The 8,739-nt window shown below is 45.4% G+C and overlaps 2 protein-coding genes across 3 annotated transcripts; both read left to right on the top strand.

Annotated features, from left to right (window-relative positions):
- Nucleotides 1-419: 419 nt before the first annotated feature.
- DFL_005295 (uncharacterized protein) lies at nucleotides 420-1,610 on the top strand (the record flags this gene model as incomplete). Of its 2 annotated transcripts, XM_067634531.1 has the most annotated exons (4): nucleotides 420-551; nucleotides 634-967; nucleotides 1,065-1,492; nucleotides 1,554-1,610. In XM_067634531.1, the coding sequence occupies 4 exons, from the start codon at nucleotides 420-422 to the stop codon at nucleotides 1,608-1,610; spliced, it is 951 nt and encodes a 316-aa protein (XP_067492591.1). The 2 variants fall into 2 exon arrangements, with proteins under 2 accessions (XP_067492591.1, XP_067492590.1); XM_067634530.1 differs by lacking the exon at nucleotides 420-551 and having other exon boundaries at nucleotides 826-967.
- A 3,343-nt stretch (nucleotides 1,611-4,953) lies between these two features.
- DFL_005294 (uncharacterized protein) lies at nucleotides 4,954-8,487 on the top strand (the record flags this gene model as incomplete). The annotated part of the gene is made up of 7 exons (XM_067634529.1): nucleotides 4,954-5,156; nucleotides 5,234-5,308; nucleotides 5,362-5,424; nucleotides 5,514-5,727; nucleotides 5,785-6,205; nucleotides 6,279-7,760; nucleotides 7,817-8,487. 7 exons carry the CDS (start codon nucleotides 4,954-4,956, stop codon nucleotides 8,485-8,487), a joined length of 3,129 nt encoding a protein of 1,042 aa, XP_067492589.1.
- Between the last annotated feature and the right edge of the window lie 252 nt (nucleotides 8,488-8,739).

The raw sequence follows: 8,739 nt of genomic DNA, 5'->3' as shown, positions 1-8,739 counted from the left end.
TCATTGTTCCCTTTCTGAAATTTTTTTGGTTCTGATATTTGATTTTGGAAATATAGATCTTTATAGGATCAGACAGATACTAAACACAGGACCGGGTTTCTTTGTGTATATATTCATATCCAGTAACTATCTTTTTTTATACTTCTATTTTTTATATTTTTCTTTCGACTATTGAGGTTTTGATCAACCTTCGAGCATTCTGTCTTAATCTTAGTGATAATTAACGACAAAAAAACATACACAATGAAGTTAATTTTGGCATCTGCCCTCTTGGGCGCTACCCAGGTTGCTGGCCATTCTATCTGGCAGGATTTGTGGATTAACGGCGTTGATCAGATATGTACCTCTTTTCACCGTTTGGCAATGATGGCGGAGAATGCTGACATATAGATTCTCTCTACGGATCTGTTTGTGTGAGAATGCCACCAGGAAACAATCCAATTACTGATCCAGCCAGCACCGACATTCGATGCAATATTGGCGGCACTACCGGTATTGCAGGCAAGTGCGGTCTTAATGCTGGTGATGAGGTTACCATTGAGATGCATCAGGTACGGCAGAAGAAGTGATCCGTTCAGCTGATATAAAAAGTATCCTTTCATGTATAGAAAGCACTAACACGCATATAAACAGCAAATCGGTGACCGAAGCTGCTCCAACGAAGGTATCGGCGGTGCCCACTGGGGCCCCGTCATGGTCTACCTTTCCAAAGTCGACGATGCGTCTACTTCCGACGGTTCCGGTGGATGGTTCAAGATTTATGAGAATTCTTGGGCCAAGTACCCAACCGGTGACGGATCCGCAGATTGGTGGGGAACAAAGGATATGAATTACTGTTGCGGGAAATTGAGCTTTGATATTCCTAAGAATATTCCTTCTGGTGATTATTTACTTCGTGCTGAGGCTTTGGCATTGCATGCTGCTCAGTCACCACCACCTAATGGCGCGCAGTTTTATATGAGTTGCTGTAAGACTTCTATATCCCCTTTATATATGATAACCGTTGCAAGCCAGGCTTGGAAGATTTTATGGATCGAGACGGCTGATTAAATTTTATTATATAGACCAGCTCACCATCACCGGCGGCTCCGGAAGTCTCCCACCAACCGTCCACTTCCCAGGTGCCTACAGCGCCAGCGACCCCGGCATCTTCATCAACATTTACCAATCCCTCTCAACCTACATCGCCCCAGGCCCAACCGTCATCCCCGGTGGTGCCACCAAGTCTCCAAACGTCCTTAACTTCTCTGGAAACTGCGCTGCCACTTCCACTGTCGTTGGCGGTAGCAACCCAACTACCGCTGTTACTACTACTACTAGAATAACCTCGTCGACTAGCCCTACTACTACTGCTAGAACCTCGTCGACTACTACTACTTCTGCGGCTCCTACGACTAGGACTACTACTACTTCTGCTGGAACTGGTGGATGTTCTTCGCCGTTGTATGGACAGTGTGGCGGTATTGGGTATACTGGTTGCACTAACTGCGCCGTAAGTTTTCTATTCTTTCTTTTCATTTGCCTAGATTGATACTAATAACTTTCTCGAATAGTCTGGATCTACGTGCTCCGTTCTTAATGACTACTACTCCCAGTGCCTTTCTGCCTAAGTCTGTGGTAAGTATCATGAAAGGTATATATATACGGCGGTGCGTATAAGTGCATAGGAATTGGTGTTTTATTCTAAAAATTTGGTATAGCGATTCTGAGCTTTTTCTTTTTCTTTTTCTTTTTTTTGTTTATAATTTAAGCTGGAGGAAAGTTGTATATAATAAGCTGAAATTGGAAAAAAATTTTTTTTTGAGATGAAGCCATGTCAAGTCTTTGTTCGATTGTTCAAATATAATTATTCGAATCTTGTGACCATTGTGACTCCTTCGACCGTGTACTACGCAGGGTGTTTTTGGCGATATCAGACAGGGCCCTCGTTGTTGGAGTTGTGGTACATGACCTGCATCTAAGCCTCAATACAATTTTCGTCAGGCTCTATCATGGGTATGGGGGTAACCTACCTTCCTGCGGTGTTACAGAGCTCCCCCACAATCCCCACAGAGACTACCTAGTCTGGGCGCCGCTGTGAGACTACATACCCTCTCCCAGCTGCCCCCATGTGAGAAATAACTGCATTAAACTGCATATACCTATACGTGGCTGCGTTGTTTTTGTTGGCGAAGTTTAAAAAATCCGAGCCAATGGAAAGCGCACGATGCTGTGTGACTTTGCTACGTAAACGGGCCGTTAATATATTCCTTTTAATTTTCTAAGAATTTCTATGGGGATCCATAATGATCCATTCCCGTCACTCATCGGCTAAGCACCGGCTTGCCAAGATGCTTGGCAGAAGCACAAAGTAACTTGGCGATAGGTCTTGGAACTTCTTGTCTGTTCATGTCTATCGGAGCTGTCGGGGTTTAACGTTTTTTAGTGCTGATCTCCAGCCTTGGGATGTACTACACGCTTGATCATGTGAGTCTAGCGTGGGAGGCTAAATCGTTCCCCATGTTTGCACAGATATGACTAACGAGAGTCAAAGGGTCTAGGCTCTCTGGGTTCTTTGGGATCCCTCGAGCTGAAACTGATGGTATGCTAAGCCTTCCTATCAACTTCCTTTTTGATTCCTTGGGTGTTTGTACAAAGATCGTCCTGTGGTGTTTGATAGTTAATTGCGACGGGAGTTTCTCGTTTGCTTGACGAATATGAAAAGAGGATTACTATTACTATTGGGGTATGCAGATGTCTGAAGAATTTTTCTTACGTCCCAAAAGATCTTGAGATATATCTGAGGCCCTTGGCTTGGGGGTAAATACGGGGAATAGAATTGATATCATTTGCTAGAATTCAATAGCGGTTCGAGAAGTGAGAAAGGAAAAAAAAAAAAGGTATTATCACCTTGCATGTGCAAAATATGCATAATGCTTTTCCCGCGGGGGCAGGAATCGACTATTCAAAGACAGTCTTTATTTACCGTTTCCAATTCTTTTAAGGTCTTGATACCTCGATTTTGATTCCCCCTGGTGAAATTTACTTTTCTTTTAAGGAAAAATGCATTTGCATTTTGGAAAGGGAATGAAGGCACGTGGACACCTCGCGTTTGAACGGTTGCCAACATTTGCGGAGTTCCCGTTCCACTGGGTTTCGTTTTTGTGATATATTGTCACATACGAAATACGGAAGTCGATTGTCTCCCGAAGCTTCTTGGAGGGGAACCAGAAATGTCTCGGGATGCACAATTGCTCACGCAAAGGTGGGAGGCTTAGAACCGTCGAAGGGAGAAATAAACCCGGCCTTATGAAGCCGATAAGCCGAGTCTACTGCCGTATCCTCACCATCGGCGTTCCGAAGTACGCTAAGTAGCTAGCTAAGGTCATGACAAAATCGCAAAAGAGGCGAAGGGCGAGAACAAATTTCTTGAACTGGTGAGGTTGGTATTTCTTTTTCAAAATCTTTATCACCCATCTGGCATCGGGCTTTTCCCAACCCGGCTGATGCCGAAGCATTCCCCAGTCCTTACTGTGCTGAGAACCCATTTCTGCTTTCCAAGACAGGCGTGCATTTCTCGGCACTCGGCAGTGTCAACCTCGATTGCATTTGATTGGTTGATAACCCCAGGCGCCCTTCGCTGAGAAAACTCTTCCCCACAAGATGCTATCTTGTTGAAAATAAAATAACGTCGACAAGCTAGTTTTCCGAATGAGAACGCAAACGCACACAAGAAAAAAATACGTAGGATGAGGATGAGACAAGAAAAGAATCCCTGGAGGCAAAGGAATGGGCATTGCATCGATGGGGGATTTTATCGCCGATGGGTTTCAGACGGAGTCTTGGAAGGTGGCAGACATGTGGAAGTAAACTAATTGGGGGAAATTTATGACATCAATCTGCTCGTGGACTTTTTTCACACGCTCTCGCTCTCCCACGAGGGAAAACAAAGCCCATACAGTCGGGTTATTAGCGAAAGCAAGTTATGTATGGTACGTATGTATGTGATTGATAGTGCATGATCGAGTGCATATTGGAAATGTTAAGAGCGCGGGATATCACAGCAGACGAAACGGGTTTGGGGGTAACAATACATCACTGACCTACACTAACTCGTAACTGTAGACGTGGGCAAATATTGTTCGATCTTCAAGACAAAAAAGAGCCCGCATATATGTACAAAGATACAAAGAGCGAAATCGCCAAAGATACCATCGAAATAATGCGAAGGCGAAAAAAAAACAGGAATGAAACCACCGAGACGGGCTGTAATCAACTGGGAAAATCCTCGAAAACAAGCAAACAGAGCTTGCAAAAAAGCAACCAACTTTTCCGGACTCCGAGCTCAATACGTGATAGCCAAGGGGATGCCTAAGGCCTTGGTGTTCGCGGCAAAGAAGGGTGGAGGGCAGTCTGAGGCTCGGCGTCTAACCTTTTTATGCTTGTTAACAGCTGCGCCAAGCGCCAAGACATCGAGATAACTTGGCACGTCGACAACGCCGTCATGGTGTTGACTCCAGCCCGCCTATACGACAAGGGCCTCGATAAAGAAAAAAAAAAAACAAAAAAAATTATGGAAAATGAAAAAAAAGTCTTGGAGGATGTTAATTAAGTTAGGCCGATGGCTGTTGGGCTTCAGTTTGTGGATTTCTTTGAAGTCGTGCTTCGGGATTATAAATAGGAATGCTTCTGCCCTCTCGCTCGACGACCGGTTTTGGAGCAGTCTAGATTCTTAGGAGCAAACAATTAGTTCTCTGTGCTCGGATCCGGAGAACATCACGGCTCATTACCATCGCCGCCATCATCATTACCTCAGTCAGCTAACCTATCTTCCTACATATACACCCTTAAGAAGTCACCGACCAGACTGCACGCACATACTCGAACAGGATCAATTGGATTGATCCATCTTTCCCTTCTCTCCTTCATATAGTCAGCCCAGGAATGATACCTTGGTTGACTTCTCCTTGAATCATGTCTTCCAATAGCCCGGAACCAAAAATTAAATTCTCAATTCCACCTCATGCTCAAACTTTCGAAGATGTGGCTACCGAATTAAAGACCAATGTCGACAGAGGGCTTTCGGCCGTCGATGCCAAGCAGAGGCTTGGTGAATATGGTCAGAACATCCTCGAGGGAGGAGAGGGCGTTCATGTCTGGAAAGTTCTCTTCAAGCAGTAAGTCTTTTGTGAACTTCCGTTATCCAACGTGGTTTTTTGGAGGCACTGGATGCTAACCCCCTAACAATTGGTAGGCTTACCAATGCCATGATCTTGGTCTTGATCTTCGCTATGGTTTTGTCGTATGCCACTAAGGATTGGATCGAAGCGTAAGTTTCCCTAGAAAAGCCACACCTTCTGCAACCGGTGCTAATTGAAACAGTGGTGTCATCACAGGTGTTATCGTTCTGAATGTCAGCGTCGGCTTCTACCAAGAATACAACGCGTGAGTATCCCTCCATTTCCTTCTTTTTTTTTTTCTTGTCAATTCTTGAGTGATGTCAGGTCTCGACTAACCTTATGCTTCGGGTATAGCGAGAAAACCATGGAATCCCTGAAATCGCTTTCTTCACCAATCGCAGCTGTTATTCGCGACGGTAACCTGGTCTACATTCCTTCTATGGAAGTCGTCCCCGGAGATATAATCGAACTAAAGACCGGCGATGTCGTACCTGCCGACATTCGCATGATCCCTGAAACCCTTAACTTCGAAGCTGATGAAGCTCTTCTAACTGGTGAATCACTTCCTGTAAGTTTCTATACTGTCCAATTGATGAGATTATGTGAACGTACTAACCAAGAGTAGGTCGCTAAAAGCGCTTCCACCGTCCTCGATGCCGAAGTTGGTCTCGGAGACCGTATTAACCTGGCTTTCTCCTCTACTACCGTTACAAAGGGCCGAGGTCGTGGTATTGTTATCGGGACGGGCATGGAAACCGCAATTGGTGCCATTGCCCTATCCCTCCAAGGCAAGAAGCAACGAAAGCCCAATCGATCGCTCAGTCGCAAGAAGCACGGCCCTCTCCAACCCGCTAAAGGAGCTATTCTGCGAACCTGGGATGCCGTCGGCAAGTTTCTTGGTCTGACTGTCGGAACGCCCCTTCAGAAGAAGTTGGCCAAGTTGGCGTATTTCCTCTTTGGATGTGCTGTGATCCTGGCAATAATAGTGTTTGGGGCTAACAAGTTCAACATCCCACATGAGGTTGTTATTTATGCCATCTCTCTTGGTAGGTTTATTTCCCGTTTATCTTTGTCTTGAATCGTGTTACGGAAGGAGCGTAGCGCTAATCGCACGTCTAGCCATTGCCATCATTCCCGAAAGTTTGCTTGCCGTTCTTACCATTACCTTCAGTGTTGGCATGAGACGTATGGTCCAACGGAAGGTCATTGTCCGAAAGCTCGACTCCCTCGAAAGCTTGGGTGGTGTCACAAACATCTCTTCAGACAAAACTGGTACTATCACCCAGGGCAAGATGATTACTCGTAAATTCTGGATCCCAAGCTTGGGTGTATACAGCGTCGAAAACACTGCCGAGGCCAGTGATCCCACTTCTGGTGACATTCGTCATGAAAGCGAGGCTCCAAGACTCGGCGAGAAGGCCGATGAAACAGTTAGCAAGCAGTATAACTTGGATCTCATCTCTAGACAAAAAGCTGTTGAGATTTTCGCCCGCGTCTGTGCTCTCTGCAATGTAGCCACTGTTCGTTACGACGAGGAGAAGAAGCAATGGCAGGCTACTGGTGACCCAACTGAAATCGCCCTCCAGGTTTTCGCCCACCGATTCGATACCGGCAAGAAGCAGCTCCTCGCAAGAGGCTGGAACCAGGAAGCCGAATTCCCCTTTGATAGCGATATCAAACGCATGTCTGTCATTTTCCGTGAACCTACTACCGAATCTTTCCATGCATTCACCAAGGGCGCTGTTGAACGTATCCTCGATCTCTGCACTTCCTACGGTATTGATGGCGATGAACACAAGATGACCGAAGAGTACAAAGAAACTGTTATGGCTCAAGTCGAAGAACTCGCCGGTCAAGGTCTACGTGTTTTGGCATTAGCTAAGAGATCCGTCTCTAATTGCGACAACTGGAAAGATGCTGACCGTAAGGATGTCGAACAAGACCTCATGTTCATCGGTTTGGCCGGATTGTACGATCCTCCTCGCTTGGAATCTAAGGATGCTATCAGATTGTGCAAGCAGGCTGGTATCAAGGTTCACATGTTAACTGGTGATCATCGTCTCACCGCCGCTGCTATTGCTCGTGAAGTCGGTATTATCCCTGCTTACACTGGTCGCTTGTCCAAAGAAGAAATTGATTCGCTCGTTATGACTGCTTCCGAATTCGACAAACTCACCGACGAAGAAATCGATGCTCTCCCCACTATGCCTGTCGTCATTGCCCGTTGCGCTCCTGATACTAAGGTCCGAATGATCCAAGCTCTCCACCGACGAGGTCTCTACTGCGCCATGACTGGTGACGGTGTCAACGACTCTCCAAGTTTGAAGCAGGCTGATGTCGGTATCGCTATGGGTCTTGGTGGCTCTGATGTTGCCAAATCTGCTTCGGACATCGTCTTGACTGATGATAACTTCGCCTCTATTGTCAATGCCATCGAAGAAGGACGGAGAATGTTCGATAACATTCAGAAATTCGTTCTTCACTTGCTTGTTTCCAACATTGCAGAAGTCATTCTCCTTATTATCGGTTTGGCTTTCCGCGATGAAGATAACTTTTCTACCTTCCCCTTGGCTCCACTGTCGATTATCTGGATCAACATGCGTAAGTTGCTCATAATATATTCCTCTATATTGAAGATACTAACAATTGAATCACAGTCACGTCTTCCTTCCCTGCCTTCGGTCTCGGTCTCGAACCCGCAAACTCCGAAATCATGCGTCGCCCACCACACAACAACAAGAAGGGTGTCTTCACCTGGGAAATCATCACTGACATGTTGGTATACGGTATCATCATGGGTGCCTGCATGATCGGAACCTTCACCATCATCGTTTACGGAATCGGAAACGGCGACCTCGGCCACAACTGCAATACCTCCTACAACGAATCCTGCGACCTAGTTTTCCGCGCTCGTGGTGCAGTCTTCGTTACTACCGTTTGGCTCATCCTTCTGAGCGCCTGGGAATTTAAATCTATCCGTCGCTCGCTTTTCAGACTCGACCCCGAAGATGAACATCCTTTCCCTATCTTTAAGGATATCTATAGGAACAAATTCTTGTTCTGGGCTGTTGCTATTGGCTTCGTCTCTGTTTTCCCGGTTTTGTATATTCCCAAGCTTACTACGAACTTCTTCAAGCATAAGGGAATTACATGGGAGTGGGCTTTGCCGATTGTTAGCGTTGTTATCTTCATCTTTGGTGTCGAGGTTTGGAAGTTTGTTAAGAGACAGTTGCATTGGTTTGAGGCTGATAGAGCGATGTACAAGAGCAACCAGCTTGATAGGTTCTTGTCCACTGATACCAGATTCTCGGGAACTGGAAAGGTTTAAGAGAACAAGCATTTCTATCTCGATACATAAGAGGTTATATGGTTGGAGAAAATGTCATATTTAGTTCCCTGGTTTTATAAGGGAAGATATGCCTATCGTACAATACCCCTTTTTTTTCATAATTTTTTTTTTTTTTTTTTTTTTTCGTTATCATTGCTGAAGACCGTGTGTGATCCTTAGCTCTTTTTTCTTTCATAGCGTTTTCTTTTTTCTTTTTTCCTTTGCTCATGCGTAATGCGTTAATGATTTTTC

The sequence above is a fragment of the Arthrobotrys flagrans genome (assembly GCF_004000055.1).
Source record: "Arthrobotrys flagrans strain CBS H-5679 chromosome Unknown unitig_0, whole genome shotgun sequence".
Classification (NCBI taxonomy): domain Eukaryota; kingdom Fungi; phylum Ascomycota; class Orbiliomycetes; order Orbiliales; family Orbiliaceae; genus Arthrobotrys; species Arthrobotrys flagrans.
The sequence above is the reverse complement of the archived record's forward strand: the minus strand, read 5'-3'. Positions and strand labels throughout refer to the sequence as shown.